The sequence below is a fragment of the Vespa mandarinia genome, chromosome 12, assembly GCF_050613455.1.
Source record: "Vespa mandarinia isolate Hongniang chromosome 12, ASM5061345v1, whole genome shotgun sequence".
NCBI lineage: Eukaryota > Metazoa > Arthropoda > Insecta > Hymenoptera > Vespidae > Vespa > Vespa mandarinia.
In genome coordinates, this window is record NC_140821.1 from 5821169 (window position 1) to 5842500 (window position 21332).

At 32.9% G+C, this 21332-nt stretch overlaps 1 protein-coding gene across 7 annotated transcripts in view; it reads left to right on the forward strand.

The window, feature by feature from the left end:
* spri (Src homology 2 domain-containing protein sprint) overlaps positions 1-21332 on the forward strand; it is a 153131-nt gene that overhangs the window by 110094 nt on the left and 21705 nt on the right. The window contains exons 1-2 of one of the 7 annotated variants that reach the window (XM_035884365.2): positions 7078-7264; positions 12176-12529. The exons of 5 other annotated variants lie outside the window; for them this stretch is intronic. In XM_035884365.2, coding sequence (XP_035740258.1) covers positions 12405-12529 — 125 coding nt within the window. In that variant the 5' untranslated portion in view covers positions 7078-7264; positions 12176-12404. Of the gene's footprint in view, positions 1-7077; positions 7265-11735; positions 12530-21332 lie in introns of those variants that run through there. One more of the 7 variants, XM_035884366.2, reaches the window with a different exon arrangement.

Sequence of the window (21332 nt, forward strand, 5' to 3'; positions counted from 1 at the left end):
AGGAAAATAATAGAAGGGTAATAATTTTTTTTTCCTCGGAGAAAGCAAATGATTCGAAAGAGTCATTGAACCTAATAAGATGGAGAAAATGAACCTTAATTGGCGCATGATTGGCGTCAATCCGTGTTAAGATTCACCGTAAACGATTTCCTTTATCACGCTTCGAAGTAGAAATCGAAGTTGGTTGTATAGAGACCTCGTAATATGCCTCGCTTTCTCAATCTTCGGTGACTACTTGAGTTGTAACGATCATTTTCATCAATCGAAATTGTATAGTAAGGTTCAAAAGTTTCTAGGAGATTATACAAATTAATTACTCTTTTTCGAAATTTTTTAAGCTCTTCTTTTTTCCAGATCGTAAAATTATTAATTCTAACTGCATACTTAAACAATCTCGAGAAAGAATAATTGATTTTCAACAATTATTTAGGAACATTTGACTCAATGTATAGTTCGTACAAAGGATTATACCATTAACCATAAAAGCGAATTTATAGCTTTTACTATACCAAAGATCTTACTATTTTAAATTATAAATGTAATTTTATTTCTCAATCTTTTCTTTTTCTCTTCTTTTTGTCTGATAAATTCGAGTGTCATAGCGTTAGAGTATTATGCGTAAAAGCAGGAGAGTTAAAAAGAAAAGATATCTACCTATGTTGATTCGACGCCCGACGGCGCATGATAATCCGATATATACATACATACATACATACATATATATATCTACATATATATATATATATATATATATATATACAAATACATACGTTTTAATATAAATACGAGAATATAAAGACAATGGGGGTAGAACACACATGTGAGGTAAAGCAAAGACAAACAGAGATGATTACTTAACAGGCGAACCGTTCTCGCAAAGCACGATTCCCTCTGTAGCTATATTTCTCTTTTTTCCTCTCGCAGCCTCTCCGTTGTCCCTCTGGGTGCTATCACGCACCACCGAGCAAAAAAGGGATGGAGGGTATATGTGCAAAAACTTGCTAGCGACGGACTGGGTTTTCCATGATCTCTTTACGATCCTTTGGACCGTTGCCACTGGGCCACGCACCGGGTAAAAATCTTCATCAACTTACCAACCATCGACGTATCGATTCTTCTGTTTTTAGTTAGAAAATATTTATAGATAGATTGGCTTGGTAAACGTATGTTCATCGATTACGCGAAGAAAACTGAAAAGAATATCGTGGAGATAAAAACCGTCATAAGACAGTTTGTTTTTAATATTTATCAAGTGACACTTCTATAAATAATATAAATTTTTAACGAGGCACACTCGCCAAAGATTTTACTCTAATAAAAAATTGTAATTTTTAATGTTATTCTATCTTATTTATTCTTCTTTAAATTTTCGTTATTTTTGTTTTGTCAAATAGAACGAAATAGGTACGACTTAACCTTTCAAATGATTCGAAGAAACTTTTCTCATATCCATTAAAAAACTTATTCATTAAAAGACATATCTTTCCGGGCGAGTTTCCACTGTGAGTCCTTCGAAAGTTTTTCCCGCGTTTCGTACGATTAAACGTTCATTCGCCCGTCTCTTTTGTTACTTCTTTACCTACACATATACACACACTTTCGCAATATATAAAAAAAGAAAAGGAGAGAAAGAGACAGAGAGGGAGAGAGATAGAGACAGCGAGAGACAGAGAGAAGATACACTGGAGACACAAGAGACTAAAGCCTCAAAATTTATTCCCTTATGAAGTCTCCCTGCAAAAGGGGCTTTCACCTGTGCTTAATATTTTGACCGTCTACGAGAAAGAGAATGTCTCCAAAGAAAATTCTAAGAAACCTTCAAAAGTTTTGTGTAAGAAGTTATCACGTATAATATTTTTCCTTGAACACCTGAGTCCAATCCCTCTTAAATTCTCAATAACTATTATGGTCACCGGTTTTGCGATAAGCCGCAATTTTTACTCTCTCCTTCCTCATTAATTAATGACTAGTTAATCTTTTTTTTATGGTAGTTATTTCGAGATAGTAAATAAGTTATGTAAGGTATTTTGTTCTATAGATTAATGAAAATATTCAAAAAGAAACGAAAGAGAACATATTTTGTCTCTTTTTGTTTTCTCAATTCTCGGTAAACAATCTCCTCGCGTCAGAAAATAGTAGGTACATAGGACATTCTTTACGTTTCGAAGTACTGGCTGTACTGGATTAGGAGTAAAGTTGTAAAAGGGAACGTGAAGGGTCTCCTGTAAAGGGAAAGAAAAGAAAAGAAAACTAGCGGAAAAGATTTGTGGACCGACCACAAGGATTTTACTGCTCAAATGTTCTTTCTTTTTCCCTCCTTCCCTTTTACTCTCTCTCTCTCTCTCTCTCTCTCTCTCTCTCTCTCTCTCTCTCTCTCTCACTCTCTCTTTCTCTCTCTCTCTCTCTCTCTCTTTTCTCTTTCTCACACGTGCACACTTTTTTCCACGTTGTTTCAAACGATTCCTTACGTCTTTTCCGTTGGAATGGTAAAGAAAGGTGTCTCGTGATAAAGATAAAAGGGGAAAGAGATACGCTTTATCGACTGGCTCGCTTCGAGCTCGAAAAAAGAATCTGTTGTCCTTTTTTTTTCTCTTTTACTATACTTCCATTCCGTTCTTATTACTACTTCCTTAAAGAGGTGAGTCTTTATTGCTGGCAGTGATGCAAGGTGTGCAACACGCATGAAACTCCGAACAGGTAATCGTAAAGGGTTAGATGAGCCTAAGAGGAAGATCGTAATAAGGATTGCGTGCGAGTTAGAAAGAAAAAGGAAAAAAAAATTTTGTACTAGACATAAAGAGAAAAAAAGAGAAAGAGAAAAATAGCATTGCACAAAAGGATGATTAGAAACGTGCGAATGATTGACTAATTGAAGTATAGTTTTGTGCTACATATTTATATATGTATCTATATAATATTTACATTAATTACTTCATATTATTATTATAGACTATATACGATCTGACGAAGCTTCAAGTCAGAAAAAAGCTAATAATCTTTTGTCTGAGTGTTCCGTCGAATTAATGATTAATATTATTTTAAATATTCCTACATAATTTTTATCTTTTCCATTACATGTGTGATTTGTTATGTTTTCTAGTTTTTGATATGTTCAATATTTTTACAACGAAATTACCCAAGAAGAGATAATTTTAAATTCCAAGATTCTAGTCTTTAAAAATCTTTTATAAAAATTGTTAAATTTTTGTTTCTTTTCATTATTTATCGTCAAAGCAAACAATTTAATGAATAAAAACTTAATGCAAAAAAGGTACCAACACCACATAGTGTTCCCAGGAAGTCCCTCATTCAAATATTAACCGTGCCCAATGTTGCTTAACTTCAATGATCGGGCAACTTTTTTTTAATATAGGTGTATATGTATATGTATATATATATGTATATGTATATGTATATGTATATGTATATGTATATGTATATATGTATGTATGTATGTATGCATGTATGTATGTATGTATGTATGTATGCATGTATGTATGTATGTATGTATGTATGTATGTATGTATGTATGTATGTATGTATGTATGTATGTATGTATGTATGTATGTATGTATGTATGTATGTATTTATGTATGTATGTATGTATGTATGTATGTATGTATGTATGTATGTATGTATGTATGTATGTATGTATGTATGTATGTATGGTATGTATGTATGTATGGTATGTATGTATGCATGATATGTATATATATATACACACACATATAAATATGCATGTGTGTATGTATATATATATATATATATGTATATGTATATACATATAAGATGTACTGAAATATAGTTCAATAGTTACTTGTTACTAAATATATATACTAAATATAGTTACTTGTTAGCTCCTGAGTAAACTAACCTAAGCTTAATTTAGCTCTTTGTTCTTGCCTAAAATTATTCAGTTTCATACTTATTCTCATTATTACTCTCATATTCATATTAGTTCTCAGTTTATCACAGATACGATAGTATTACTTATCTTATTGGATTTATCATTTTTCGTACGGAAAAATTAAGCTAAAATACTTATTTGAAGAAATTCGGCAAGAACTGCTGTGACAACATGATTTGACAGTTAATGTCTCATTCAAATATCTTGCTATACATTTGTACAACAGATGTTGCGTATTTTTTACATAAACTGTTTTAACCAATTATCCCTTATAATCACTTTTTTTGTTCTTTTTTTGCTCCCACTATGTATATCAAAATTCTCCATGATTTGCTACACGTATTATATTTTCATTTATGCCATGTTATTGTTATATCTACACATGAAAGACTTAAGGATGTATTGCTCATTTGAATTATAACATTCGAAAATACTAACAATGAGAGAAGTAAACATATTCATTCAAGTATGGAGAATCGAATAATAGTAGTAAGAGAATCATTTCTCCTTTGATGAAAAGTTTCCACGTCTTTGATATAAAATATTAATCGTTAATAATTAATTAGAATTCTAATTAGAATTCTAACGAATTGTTTTTGTTAACGATCACGTTAAAATATTAAAAAAAGAAAAAAGAAAATGAAATGATTAAAAGTTGGCCATCAAGGATAGGCACGCGTTTAGTTAGTGGGCATCTATAATGTATTCGTTTACACACTCTTACGAGGAATTTAATTTCACGCGGGTCTTTCGGTCATAGGTACTCTTCTCTACGGTCTCCAACGGCGGAATCACTTCCTGCCAGCTGTTGTACGCTGTATTTTCCAACTCTTCCATATATAGACTTAACCCGTAGGTACCATTAAATAGAAAATATACGTTGTATATACATACTACATATACGCAGTTATGTATAACATATAACATTGAATATGTATTATCTGTGACGCGCAATAATCTGTGTACGTCGATATTGCTATTGGATAAATAATACAATACAACAAAACTCTTTTCTACCCTCGGAATGTTATTTATAAAATAAAACATAATACTCGAGAGAGAAGGTGGTGGAGAAGACATTTTGATTTTGTGTACTCGATAAGTTCGAAGAAACTCCTCGATATACCGTTTGATGTCTTGAAAACGAACGATTCTCGTAAAGTTACCATAATGTGGAAACGTAGCAATGATCGAAAGACTCTCAATCGTCAAGACAACTTCTAATAACGTCATGAATGACCGATCGTCTTATTCGACTAGTAAGAATCACGATCGCATTGACCTAATTTTTTTATTTCATTTCGCTCAACCATTTCCTAGATCACTCGCGAGAAATAGTGGAAGGCGCGATCCTGAGAAACATGTTTCTTTCCTAACGACTGTAATTACAGAGACGTTTCGTTTATCTTGTTTTGGTTAATTGCTCGACCGGCTTTTCGTATGTTATTTCCGTTGAATCAGATTGTTCTTCTTTTTCATAACTATTATTATTATTATTATTATTATTATTATTATTATTATTATTATTATTATTATTATTATTATTATTATTATTATTATATTTATTTCACGAATTTTCTATTTTAATGAGACTAATAATTCTCTTGTAGTTTTGTGTATGAAAAACAGAATTGACAATAGCTAAGGTGTAAGTTATTGTTGTCGTAATTCGTATCGATGTACTTAGGCGTGTAAAGGGTAATATATAACAAGCAGGTGCTCGATCCAAGATGTATGGAATTATTCGAACATATTTCACTGGAAATCATTTAATTCCGCATAGAGAAACATTTAATTGGCTATAATACGCCTGGAATTTGCTGAGAGATCGCACCATCAGCATTCCGGAATCTTTTTTATCAAATTGTTAATTTTGTTGTATGCTGTTTTTCTTTTTTTTCTATTGCAATTTTAACTCGCATAAGTTCTAACTGCAATTCCAGCGCGAAAAATTTTTTGCAAAACGTTCGTTGTTGTTTTTGATCAAATTAATTGTTTATTGTATTTCGAAATGGTTCGGATATATTGAAATTAATTTTAATTTTTCGACTTTTAATCTTAAAATTTTAACAATTTAAACATTTTCTTAAACGATTAAAAGAAATTTAAAAACATTTTCTTAAACAAAAAAAAAAGAACGTTTAACTGAAAAATTGAACAATTTAAAAGAAAAAATAAGATGGATAATTCGTTCAATTAATTTTATCACGCTCAATCCCATAACAAATATTCGTTCGATGGAAGAAGAGACATCTCTTGAAATAGTTTTATCTTGAACGAAAAAACCTTCCTCACGATCACGCTCGAATTTTATTGAAGCACATCACCTTGATAAGAACCCGATGAACAACCATTGACTTTTCTTCTGTCCTAGTACACGGTAGCTCCTCGAACGAATGAAATCCTCTTTTCTCCATTTACCATTCGAAAAACCAGTTCGTCCTAAGACTGATGTCTTCTACGTTGATGACGCAAACATTGGAACGGTTAGTTAGGTACTTTTCTTTAACTCAATGTTTAAGAATATCTACGTGACATTCGTAAAATGTAATTCAACCCCCCTAATAAAACATTTATTCCTATAATCAAAAAAATAATTATCGAGTCGAATTAAATAATTAATTAAACGTATTAAAAACTGGTATTTGTACATCTAATATATTATATAGAAAATTTTTTAATTCTGAAAGATCGTATAATTAACGATCAATGTAGGTATATCAATCTTAAATATCTATTAATAATTCTCCTTAAGACTTTCAAATAATCAATAAAATATTTTATAATTACATCGGCACTCCTTAAGATTGAAACATATCATATCTATTTAACATAATTATGAAAAATTTTGATTAAAAGCAGTAGATCTTAAAAAAAATGTGTTAGAAATCAAAAGATTGATGGATCCTTTTTCATTTGTTTTATTCTTTCTCTTTCTTTTTTTTCTTTCACGCGACCACCATAGTCGCTGAGGGAAAAGGATAAAGAGAATCTATGTAGAATGAAATAGTGGTCGGTGTTGCGCGTGCGCTCGCCGGTCCTCCCCCCTTTCTTCACCTTTCCGGCTCCCCTCCGCTTTAGTGGAACGCGGGGAGCGAAGAAAGGGGAGAAGAAGGCGCTCCGTTCGGTTCTATCGTTCTCGACCGGTAGTCGCGTTCTCGTGCGCGTTACGTGACGTCGCGACGCCTCGCAGTGCGTCGGCGACCGGCGTCACGACGCCTTCATCTATTCTATTTGAATGTTCGTTCTATATCTTTTATTATTCACGTCTAACTTCCATCGTACACGAGCTCGTGATATCAAGAGTGACATAACGAAGAGGAAACAGAATAATCCCTTTTTTTTTTAATATTTCTCGTGCGTTTTTTCATACAAAATTCGGCTTAGATATTTGTTTATTTGTTTTTTTACTTGTACTGTCTTCTTGGTGGATGGATGATGTATCGTTGATAAACGAGAAAAGTAAAAGGTTTTTGTTCGTACTATCGAGAAATTTAAAGTTTAGACGTCAATAATGATTTCTTTTTTTCTTTCTTTTTTTTTCGGGAAGAAAAGAGTTCTTGTAATGTTTTGTACTTTGTTCATTTTTAAAAGAAACAAAAAATTCGTTTACAGCCTTAACAAAGAGATCAATATCCTTTTTTTTGTTCCCATAGAGAGTTTTGAACGTCGAGTCTCCGGCGTCGAAACGACGCCGGTTAGTATATTTGGAGTGCGTATCGTCGAGAGGGAGATTTGTTGGATTTCCATGAGTCATCCGTTTCTATCTGGTTCATCGAAGTTGTCTCTACTTCCGTGGATGTCTTATCGAAGTTTGTTCGATGAATATATCTCGCGACGTCGCGAAGCTTCTTTGGAATGAGAAAGAAAGAAATATAGGAAGAAATTCTCGTTGATAAACGATATGAAGATATATTTTTAGAGTTCAATAGTAGTCGGAATTCGAAGAGATCGACGGTACGAGGGATCCTTTTATTCCTTTTTTTTTTTTCTTTCTTTCTTTCTTTCGAGGTCACTCAACCTTAAATGGGGAACGTATATTTTTCTCTTCTCCATCGGTCTGCTGCGTAAATATATATCGGAAATATCGAGTTGAAGCAGCGCACTGCGTGTGAAAATGGCGAGATACGTGGCACGAAAGTTACGAGTGAAAATTTCGAAAAATGCCGCACGCTCATTGTTTATCTTTTATCACAAACGTTCTCCGTGTTCTCGTTTATATCTCGTTGCACCCAATGCGATTAAAACTAACATTGTGTCTCTATCTTTCCCTTTCTTCTTCTTCTTCTTCTCCTTCTCTTTCTCTTTCTCTTTCTCTTTCTTTACATTTCTACTTAATTTTTTTTTCTTTTTGTTTTGTTTTCCATAGACATTCTGTATTACCTCGAATCGATTATCCTTAGACCATTTATTTCATGAAATGTTATCGAATCGTCCGAGAGAAAAAGAATAAAAAGAAAGAAAGAGATAGGGATGCATGGTGAAATTTCGTTGAGAGATAACCGATAATCGAGGTTCCACTCGGCTAAATACGATTAGATGAAACGAAGTGGAAAGACATTGAAAGTTCTTCGGCAAGTGTCTTCCTCTTCTTTTTCTTCGTGGCTTCTTTGATCGAATAGTATTTCGTGCTTGAGAACGTTCTTTTAAGTGGACCGCGATTCTCTCTCACTCGCTCTGTTTCTTAATCTCTTTTTCTCTCGTAACTCTTGTCCTTACGAGCTAACTTTATAGTGAGCACGTAGTCGAACACCAACGAGTACGTTGCTCTGTCAAGCTTTCCCTCGTTGAATCACGAGTGATAGTAGGTACTCTGTACGAGCCAGTGACATAGACTTCTTCAAATGCATTGCACCGTGCATCGATAAGAACTCATCGTATAGGTAACGATAAGAGAACGTCTTTAAAATAAAAAAACAAAATGTCAATCTTTATCGAGTCTTCGTTAATTTTGTTTCTCTCTATCATTGAATTTCAAATCTTTACTCATTTATTTTCTTCTTTTATTTTAGAAATTTGTCGATGCATGATCCGTTGTATGAAACAATTGTTACTTTATTAGAACGTTTGTTTAAATTCATGCTTATCTATTTAATTTTTACCTTCTTCTTTCGTTTATCTCGCGGTGACGAATTGAATTGTTTTCTCTTGATATTCATCAGCGTTCAAGATGAAGGTTCACGGACGATTCGTTGATACATACGTGTTGCGCAACTAACCACAGTCGCGTGCAGCTGATTGTCAAACAACTCGTGGAAAGTGCAGCTGCTGTTTATTATAAAGGCTCGTAATAGTATGTTTTATTTGTAAAAATATTAATATATATATATATGTATATATATTAATATGTTTTAATATATATATTAATATATATGTATATATATAATGATATTATTTTCGCAATAGTTTAAAAATAAAATTCAAAAGGGAAATCGATAATGAAATATACATTGTGAATTGGATCAAGGTTTTTGATAATATTAAAATAAAGAAAAAAGTATTAAAACTAAAATAATTGTCTATATAAGTAGTTTCATAGTTTATTATAGCGATAAATTTCGAGTAAATTTTGAGTTCTTTGAACCGTGTAAAAAAGGAGATAGAAATACATTAATAAAGAAAAAATATATAGCTTCATCTCCATCCTCCGATTCAGTCCTCCAACTCGATTCGTTAGGGTTAATCGAATTATCGTGACGACCAATCACATCGGCTAGCCAGGGAATTGCGGCTCCATGAAGGTCGATAATCGTGAGTCTGCACCAGTTACCGCAAAGTGACGGTGTATTAGACCACACTGTGTGAGATTCTCGTTGAACGATTCTACGTTAGATAATTACCTATCTACGAGATCTTACCTCTCATCCGAGATCAAAGTATATTAGAAGCAGATGAGCTGACCTGATTTCTTCGTCGTCGAAGAGAAAGAAGATTGAACGCATCGTTCACTATCGCAAACCTCTCTCAAGATTTTCTCTCAGCCAGTTGTTTTTCGAAGCGTTGCGTTCTTCGTAATAAACGTTTAACGCGATATAAATTATCCGACGCCACAATCGTACCGTAAATTTTATTCTAATTTAAAGAAACGAAGAAAGAATAAGGGACAGAAAGAGAGAAAGAAACAGAGAAAGAGTAATGCAAATTTATTTCATTTTCTAGCGGAATGTTTTCTTTCTAGCGAAACGTTTGCACTTTTTTATATTTCTTTCTCTTTCTTTATCTCTCCTTGTCTGTTTATTCAGAAATAAAGTAAAATTTAAGAGATATAATATCCGGTATCAAAATTAAAGGGGAAATGAGAAACGTCTCGCTGAAAATGTGAGTCGTGAGTTCAGTTTCTAATTCAGCAACCGTCATCCGGTAAATTTTGAATAGCATCTTTCCCGACGGTCGTGAGTGCTGGTTGCGTCGAGGGATAATCGCCGTGCCCGTCAGCCGTTCTACCGTCGTCGTCGTTACTGTTGCTGAATTCAAATGTTTTCGCCTTTGCGGTTCGCGAAATTACTGTTTATTTTATTCCCTTCGTCGTTCGTACGCAACGAAATGTGACTTTAGAAATTACAACAGCTACCGAAATATTATGTATACATATGTATAATTTTAATCTTCTTTTGAGATATTTCCTCTTAATTATCACGTCATTAGAAAATAATTAACGTTCCCGATCGTTACGCTGAAATAATGCGAGCATTACAACATTAATTACTCGTTCTAGTCAACATTTCTTTATTCTTTTGTAAATTTATATATATATATATTTTTTTTTATTTAAATACGAACTATTTTGTGCGGTTGATCGATCAATATTCCTAGTTTTATGTTTTTTTTTGTGGCAGAGAAATCTAGGGATTATAGGAAATAAGCAGAGATAGAAAATTTCAAGAAGCACGCACTTATCATATCGCACGATCGGTATACGCCTTGTCTTGTCTGTCTTTCTTTCTCATTCGAACCAATATCCTGTTCGTTTTTTACATAGGTACTCTCATGGTCTCTCTCAACAACGATCCAATCGGTCTGCGTTCCTCGAGCTCGTTTCTCGTCCCTTCCGCTTCTCGTTTTTACTCTCAGCATCCTTTCCCAGGACCTTGATATCTCGTAAAGACTCCCGATGAACAATCTCGTCCTTCGGAATATTTGCCAACGATGGTGCTATTGCTATTGCCTTCCTATTCGTTCTGTACTTTTTTTTGTCTTTTTTTTTTCTTTTTCTTGTTACGATTGACCCTCGAAAAAAAGGTTCTAATGATGCCTAGGATCCTATTACAAGACCATTGGAAATCGTTGGAACCGGCCTGTACGATCAAAATTTTTACCGTCGTTCGTGCTTCGCCGTAGAAGAGCCCAATAAACAGAATATTACGGCACGTATCCATCGTTTTTATTTAAGTATTTTTTCTCCCGATATTATATTTATTTATTATATATTATTGGAGTAGTCAGAGGGAAAATTATATTAAGAGAATATCAGGAATTATAAATATTATTAAATATCGTTGAATGATATCTTTTATCGAATTTTAAAACAAAACAGAAATTAGATTATTTATTGAAACTCTTTATAAACGTTTTATTCAATGTATGTATTATTTTTGCAAATAATTTCTCGCATGATTCACTATATGGCTATTTATATAGATTTATTTAAGTATCACAATATCTCGGAATAATTCGTTCGATCGATCGATCGTTATTTTTCCCACGCGTTTTTATTTTTCCCACGCAGATACAAATATGTGGTTTGACGTTTTTTTTTTTTTTTTTTTTTTAAAGATTACATATGACACGAGACGCCACGAGAGATAATTAAAACAATAGAAAGTAACAAACGTGAACAATCAATGATAAAAAAAAAAAAGAAAGGAGATGGATGGTGGTTGTCGTTTTATCAGATATTTTCACGACGTACGTATCGTCGCTACGCATTATTACGTTATCGGAGACGTTTCGAACGCATACGCGGAAAAGGAAAACGACGAAGATAAACTCACCCATAATATAAATAATTTACAACGCATTGATAATTCGAGCCTTCTTGTTAGACCATAAAGGAGTGTTGAGAAGTCTGTTACTAATTGTCGATTTGATTTTTTCAATGCCGATAGAACTCAATAGAGAAAGAGAAATGCATAATTTAATAATTTTACGACATGTTATAAATAGTTTCTTAGAGAATACGTTCCTTAGAGAATTTCTTTCCACCAAGAAAAACAGTGATTTACGAAATTAAACGAATTTACGATGTTCCGACTGTTTCAATTTTCACAGATATTTAGGAAAAAGATAAAAGAGAAGAGAGAAAGAGAGAGAGAGGGAAAGAGGGAGAGAGGGAGAGAGAGATTTTTCTCGAAGAATATACTCATTCTTTTTGCGTCATTATAAAATCCTATTTAAAAACAGTGAAATGTGTTGTGTATCTCCACCGACCGACTAATCGTCGTCACAAATCATAATAAACGAACGCCAAATTGTCATATTTTGGATTCCTTTCGCAATAATGCTACCGCCAATCATAAACAATATTAACAGTGATATATTAACATTATACACGAACCCAAGCAACGGCAGAAGCGTGGCGAGCCGTGCTACAAGAGGCCGTTACGCTGAGATTGGCGTTAAAAGGTAAAGAACCACTTATTCCTTTTTATTTGTTTTTTTTTTCTATTTTCTTTAATTACCTAATAATTGTAATTATTAAACTGATTTATAAATATGTAAATATAGGTGTTATATTTAATTAAGGAATTTATGACTTTATTACAATAAAACAGCAAATATACATTTTTGGATAAATCAATTATACAGAAGGATAAACCTAGAAATCCTGATTATGAAATATTATATTTATTTGGTTGATTTGTAAATAAATTTTATTATTGGCAAAAATTTTATATCGATAAAATAACAATTATTTATGAATAAAATCAATAGAATATTTGTATAACTTCTTATGATTCTACTGAATAAAATTTTCAAATAACTCTAATGAAGGAGTATAGTCAATTTCTTACAAATTTAGGTCGAATTTTGTGCGGATACCTCACATGTGTATCTTTTTTCCTCGTTATTCTTTCTGTCGATGTTCATACCATGAACAGGTTCAAGTTTTTATTTCAGCTAGCTCAGCTTAATGGAAAGAATATCAGCATTGAAATACAATCAAGCGCATAATGTTCGAGCGAGATTAAAAGAAACAAGTGAATGGTGGCGCTGCATCTTGCGACTGCGTGACTGCTAATTACAAATCGATTTTATTTCCGAGGTCGTTGGACGCTCGCATTTCGTCATTAATACGTAGAAATATCGTGAGCAGACACGTGACTTTATCTTTTGTCGTTATTCAGTTAACATTGTAAAAAGTATGAGAATAAAAATAATAATTATAGCAGAAAATTAATTATCTAATAATTAAACTTTCTTCGTTAATAATTTAAACTTTCGTTTGTCTTTTATAAGCGATTAATTTTACGAAATTTACATAGGAATAATTAATATAATTGTATTCAATGGAAATGTATTAAATATATTGTAGTGAGAAATGCAACTCTCGTTAAACACATGTAAAATCATTCTAATATACCTGTAACATCTTTCAGGCGAAACTTTCTTATGTATAAATCTTATCAATTCATTCTATTCAGCATTTTGACACTAAACACGATCAATACTCTGTCAGTTCGTAACGTCCTAGTTGATTCGAAGCAGTCGACTAGAAAATCTCGATCAGCCCGACAGGTAAACTCACACCGGTACTAGTATCTTTTCATCATAGTATTTCTCAACATTATTTAGATGAATACTATATTACGTCTATCGATCATGCACGATATCCATTCGTTGACGTTCCATGAAAGCTAAGTTCGAATCGATAAACAGGACAGAAAGCTCTTCGCAGAAATACAAGAGAAACAAACTTCGAGATTTTCTTTGAATAAATTTTGTTGATTAGATATAATAATTAATTGAGTTTACGAATCGATTTTTGACTTCCATTAGAAAGAAAGAGGAGAAAGAAGAGTGACAAAAAATGAGAAACATGTTGGCATAAGAAAATCGATTTTAATCAGCGGTTAATATGAAATATGATAGCAAAGTGACCAGTAACGCGAAGCCCTTTGGTTCATTCTTACGTAAGCGGCTTACACTGTGATCCGCTTAGGTTTCCACGAATAGACCGCGGATGAGATTCGTTAGCGTTCTTTTTTTGGACAAGAAAGTACCTACTTCCTTCGACAATGATTACGTGGTGTATTACTTTCTTACGAAAATTTTACTACTAGTACGATAATTATATTTAAGTATATTTAATTATAATTAACTACATTTAACTAATGCTAAAAATTTACATTAGTAATTAATGTAATTATTTATAACAGTGATTCTCAAACTTTTAATCGCGCGGCCCAATACATTTGTTTATAATGCTACTGCAGCCCAAATGTTTTGATATAAAATTTTTAAGAACCCAATAGATAAATTACTATATATTATTTAAACATATGACTGAGATATTCTTATAAATTCGCAAGAACATGTTACAAGGATTTTCTAGAAATCTCTTATAAATAAATCACTTTCCTTTTTTTGGTTTAAGATAGCAGGTATCATTTCACGATCTATTACAAATTTAACGCGGTCCAATATTAGACTGAGGAGGATTGGTCTATAATAATAACGACGTTTCAAAAACAACGATTTTTCATCCTGTATTTAAAAAATTGAAATTATTTAAATTATTTAAAAAATTGAAGTTAATTGAAATTGAAAAATGAAATTTACATCTATCAAACATAATTCGAAGACGAAGAAAGAAAAATCAAAAGAACAACGCGTTGTTTATTGAGGACCTCTTGAATCTCATAATCGCAGGCACTTCGTATTTAAATGTTCCTAAAACCATCTACGGGAGTCTTCAATACCATGTGTAGGTATAACATAAATAAAGCTGAGGTTCAATCACATTTAATCGTATTTGACGGCATTGCTTTCCAAAAGAAAGGTCGAACAAAATGCGAGGAAAACGTTAATGAATGTCGTGCATTATATATCTACCGATCAAAGACGGTATGGAGAAAAAAAGAGAAGGGTGAAAAAAAAGGAGGAGACTGGTACGTAAAAGCGGCACTGCCTTTATACCACTTACAACCCTCTCGAGTTGACAGCAACCGGTCGAGTGTTATTCGCGAGAAGCTCTTTAAACTGGTCCTTTCGAAATAAAGAACGAATTCGAATATGCACATTTGGTGTTTAAAAATCAAACTATTCTAGATATTAGAGAAAATACAAGTTCCGATTATTGAGAACAATTTTAACAATTAGATTGACGAATTAATTTTGGTCCTCTATCCTTAAATATTAATTTATTTATATTACTATACAATAGTATGTATAATAAAATACAACTGATTATCATTATACACTTATAATAAAAATTATATTATTTCTGCAGGAATTATTATTGATATTAATGTTATTATTGATTATAATTTTGGAGTCAAAATAGTGTTTGAGTTTTATGTATATATATATTTTTTTTTCTCTCTAATTATTTTGTAATTAGTGAGCATTTTAATTTTGTAACACCCCGTAGATACCAATAAGTACAACACGTATTTATGAGAAGTATACGTGGGTTTGCACATATTTAGCGTAGTTACCAGCTTCTTCCTCTTCCTCTTTTTCTCTGTTCCCTTCGGACGCACGTAAGCGTGTTAATTCGACCACACGTTAATTCGCATGTGAACGTGAATGCACTCGCGCACGTGCGTGGCCTCATTCTTTTGTCGGCTGATTATCGAAGGTCGAACTTACTGCCAGGTGGGAAATGTGAGGAACCTTTGAAAGAAATCTTCGATAAAAGCGGATTCGCCAATTTTCTTTCAGAACGGTGAACAAATCTGTGAGAAATATTCTTTATGTCAATTTAGTTGATACTCTCAAGTGCTCATAATTTAGAATCGATGAACGATCCTGACAATCCTTTTTATTGAATTTTCTAAATTTACAGACTTATAAATTCTTGTAAAATGTAATATCTATAAGAAGTTTGGTATACGATCGCGTGGGTACATTTACGATAAAACGAGATTAAGTTCAGTTGCCAGGATTATATTTACTCATATTAAGATCTGATAAATCGGGTCAACCTAACTGCGAAAGATATCGTTCGAAAGAAAATCGGTGAAATGGTTCTTGAAAGCATAAACTTTCTGGAGCAAACTTCGCGAATCCACTTTCCCAGTTGGAAATCTGCCCCAAAGTTCTTACAAAGTCGAACATTATTTGGAAGATTGTTGAACCTACTTCCAATAATAATCTTATATTTCGTTTGGTAATCCCATATATTTGATTGAATTCAATTGCATTTCATTGAGAGAAAAACCAAGTGATTGTAGTCAAGTATAAACGAATTAATTATTTTCTAAAATTTCGTGTAAAATTATATACTAAAGAAGAACAATTGGATAGTAAACAATTTATAAACAAAGAAAAAAAAGAAAATAAGAATTTGACAGATGAACTTGATTCTTTATTTTTTACTGAAGCAATACATTTTATAGACTATCGACGGAAAAAACCAACGAAAGCAGAGAGTCATCTAAAGATACTATATGTAATTTTTACTTCCGACGTTTGCGTGTTTTCCAAAATAATTACATGGTCTACTCATACATCTTCTCATGGTCTTCGTAGCGTTCATAAATTGTGATTTCACATGATTCGGGGATACCATGTGAAATACGATATATCATTCCTGCACTAATATTACGACATACCGATTTACAAGATTTCGAAGAACATTTAATCTTGTGCTAGGTAATAAATAAACAACAAAATTAATTTTTGTCGATCTTCTCTCCCTTCGATCTCGCAACACGAAAAGAAAAGACAAATCAAAAAGAAAAATAAGGGAAAGAAAATATTTTCCTCTAACATCAATTCGTCTATTTTCTTAAAAAATTTATCAAGAAGAATCTTCAATTTCTTGGTATTAATATATTAATTATTCAAAGACTTCGCTTATTATTTATATATTTGTTAATCATTTCCGATCTTATTTCGATGATTAAAACGTTTCTATAAAGACGTAATATTTTTCCAAAATATTTTTAAATAATGAAATATTTTTTCAGGAACGATAGATCTTTCGATGATATTTAGAAAGAAATTACTAGTCTCAATATAACGGTATTTTCTTTTTCTTTTATTTTTCAAGACGAATATAGCAAAACGATCTTACTCTCGACTAACACCCCTCGAGGATTTCGACTAAAGAGAGAAAGAGAGAGAGAGAAGAGCCTTCTCCGCGACTCAGACTCAATTTCTACGGTGGAAATGGCTTCCCGCGTCGATCCTCTAGAGAAGGAAAGTCAGCTCTGTGGTTATATCCTTGCGAGAATCCCATCCAAAAGAGCGGGAGGATAACCATGATATTATTATACTTATTTGGAGAACGTATTATGCGTCTATCGGGATATCAACGTCCACGAATATAACCTTATTTCCATTTCGATCTTTCAATTCTGTCGATATTGCATTTCAAACGTTATCTCGTGCAAACGTCATTATATTGATCTCGACATAGATATATTTTTTTTTACGTAGAAATATACAATATATGTAAGAAAGAAATGAAGTACTACATATAAAAGAAAGAGAGTAAAAAGATTGGACCAGACGAGAACGAAAAGCCAGAAACGATCCCTTTGAACACTTCGCATCACATAGTGAAGTACAAAGTAGAAAGACTCCAAAAAGAAGTCTACGCTTTTGATCAATGTACATCTCTAGCTCGCACAATTATTAATCTGACTTTCTTCCTTCGTCAGTAAGTGTCGCGTGAGAAAGAGTCTAAAAAGAAAAAAAAGAATAGAAAAAGAATGGTACGACAAAATATAAATAATAAAAATGAATCCTCATTTCGTTAGATTGTTCTGCTAAACATTTTCTTAATTATACCCGCGCACAAAGATGCATTCATATTGTGTAACTAAATCCTTACGTAACATTCAAAAAGATCGTATATCAATTTTAAATACGAGATTTTTAACGGGAAAATATAAAAAAATAAATACATATAGTATTATAAAAAGAAATCTCCCCTCTCTTCCTCTCTCTCTCTCTCTCTCTCTCTCTCTCTGTTTCTCAAAAAAAAAAGAAGAAAAAGAAACGGAGGGTTTCATTTTCTTTGAAAATAGACGTGTATTTTTCATTTTCCTTATTTTCTTAATTTTATTAGCTTTACCTAACACACAGGGATAATAACACAGATCATTATAGTTAATGAAACAAGCGAGAGGACGACGTTTAAGGCCGGAAGTGGACCATGCTTGTTAACGTACGACCGCAAATAACTCTTTATTTACCAAGAGAGTGTAATAGAGAATAATCTCTCTCTCTCTCTCTCTCTCTCTCGCTCTATATTCGTGTATACCTGATGGTATGATACTTCCTGTCTCCCGTTCGTTATTACGCGCTATTGCTTTTTCGTTTTAAATAATATGGCCGGCAGTTAGTCAAAGTAGCGTTACGAGAACATATATTTGGCCGGAGTGCATTTCGCAATCTGTGATGAAACTTTCTGAACTTTTTATTCAAGTAGGTCAACCTCGAAAATAGTTGGAATATTATGTGGAAAATTCTAGAACAGTCTAGTGATATTCTTAGAACGAGCTGAACTTCGACGATCGAGGACATTCGTTGTTCAAGGTCGAAAGTTTTCTTTTAATACGTTTGATAAATCTTGCTCATCAGTTCAAGTTCTCCAATGACTAATCTTCGTGACAATAGATTTTATAGAAACGAAAGAGAAGAAAAGAATCAAAAGAAAGAAAGAGAAAGAAAAAAGAGACAGAAGATTTGTTATAAAAAGTTAAGAAAAGGAATCTTAAATCAAAACATTCTAAAGATAGGAAGATATTAACACTATATAACACTATATAAAGTATTTAAATCAATTTTTATACTAAAATGTAGAATATAAAAATGAATAATAGGATTATTCAAATAAAAAGAAATGTAAGCTAGAGAGGGAAAGAAGAATGTGAGAGAGGACTGGGAAAAGACAGAGGAAGAAGGAAGAAAGGAAGGAGGAATCCAATCTAACGGGTGACGTCAGGGACATATGTACGGATCTGAAACAGACCGTGGCGCTACTTAGTGCGTGAAGTGTCGCGTGTTACCTCGGGTAACGTAAGCTCGCTTCGCAAGTCCCAGCGTGAAACCCAAGAGGTGCTCTTTGGCTTCGGTTTCATTCGACGGGAAACCGGATAGGTTGCTGCCGCCATTGCCGTTGCTACTACTATCTTCTTTATCGTTGTCTTCTTTATCGATACATGCATACACATACAAAGAGAAAACAGACTGGGAGTGACTTAAGCGAGTCTACCTGTTTTCATGTTTCTTCCTTCCTTCCTTTCTTCCTTCTTTATCCATCCACCCTTCATCTTCCTCTTCCCTTCTTCTTCTTCTTCTTCTTCTTCTTCTTCTTTTTCTTCTTTTTCTTCTTCTTCTTTTTTGTAATTTCAGGATGTCATCTAAAAGGAAACTTTCTTCTCGTGCTCATCTTCCTTTTCTTCAAACTCTTACTGTAGCGGAGTCTTCCAGAGAATAACGAGAGTTTCCGGCTTTAGCAGGTGCTTTTTCTCGCGAACAGATAAACGATGCCTTGGATGTTTCCTTAGATAGTACGGATTGCGACGGTAACAAAAGATTAGTAAGATAAGTAAGAGACACATGATAATGTCTATGTCGTATTTATGTTCTACTGTTTAATATTCCTTTCTTCTATTAATATTGGTTACAGAAAGGGAATGGGATAGAAACGTTGTGGAAATAGCAAGATAAAGATTAGATAAAGGAGTTGATTGATGTCCATACCCTTTTAAGCGTATTCTTACCAGTCCTTTTATTATTATACTTAGCTCCATTTCCTATTGGTAAGTGCTAGTTACATATTATCTCGTGGCATAAAGTATCCTGAAAACATCGTAAATATTCTTTGAAAAGTATTATAATTACGGAGCCGTCCCCCTTTCTTCGAGATATCGTTTTACTCGACAACTTTTCGATTCCTGCCAAGTGATAGATATATGCGAACCATAAAGTCGAAAGGACTGAATGTTCTCGTTTTCTCTCTCTCTCTCTCTCTCTCTCTCTCTCATTCTCTCTCTTTCTCCTCTCTTTCTTTTTTCCATTTTTGACTAACGATTACGATTACGAGAAGTAAATATTGTATATAAAAACAAGATTATAGTTACCGAAAATGTAATAAATTAATAAATATCGTGATATTCTATTTTCGAAAATTTTTTTTCGAATATGTAGTACAAAGTGAATGTATTGATGACAAAAGATTCGGTAATATGTGTGTACACATTTATAACACAGAAACTTTTTCCTTCGTTCCTTCACATTTACAAGAATGTAGTTGTTGGATAAAAGTCGAAGAGCAAAGTACAGGGTTTTTATGCGTATGGGATAAAAGTTTTCGATAAAAGTTCGAAAGAGACTTTTCTCTCGTTCGCGAGAAGACACGAATGAAGGAACAGAGAGAAAAGGGGGAGAGAAAGAAAGAGAGAGAGAGAGAGAGAGAGAGAAAGAGAGGGAGAGAAACTTATCGTTTCACCAGACAAGACGGTGCAATCGTGTAGTCGGGCAAATTAAATCGAGCGTAAGTCCTATCCTTCTTTCGACGTAAGTACAAACCGGATATCGCTAGAAGCTGTTTCATCGACCACGGAGATAATTAATTTTCTTCGATTAAAAGATCGAAACGTGCACGCATATCGTATATCCTGTGTGTGAATAAAAGAAGAGAATACTCCGAAGTAGTTTTTTCTTTCGTTTTTTTTTTCTTTTATCTTATTTTTGGTTCCTTTCCTTTATGTAGCTCCATAAATTGTCTTTGTTCTCCTGTGTACCATTTATCAATATAAATGAATAACGTAAAATAAAAACATTCATGTTTTATTTGTAATATCGCGATAATGTAATTTATATATTAGGTCCTCTTTGGCTTTTCATTAAATTGTTAATTAAACAATTCGACCTCATTGCTACAATTAAATTTAAATAAGCTTTTCTTTCGAGAGAAATTTAATAAATGAGATCATGGGAAAATTGAGTAAACACTAACGATAAAATATTTCTCTCTCTCATTTTCTAATTTCTTTCTTTTTCTTTTTCTTTTTTTATGAAAGCGCGAGGAAAGCTATCTCAATCTTAACATCCTAATATCCACTTATTCGCGCTATGAAGAAGTAGTCATTCGTGCCGAGATTGCGACTATCAAGCGGATTTCTTTCCCTTTCTGGCCCCAATATACAACACCGACGATTTTCTCCTTTCATAAGCTTAGGTTCTTCTTTGAACGAGAAACGTTTCTAAACATAAATAAACGTCGCTTATAAAATGATTCTTGCAA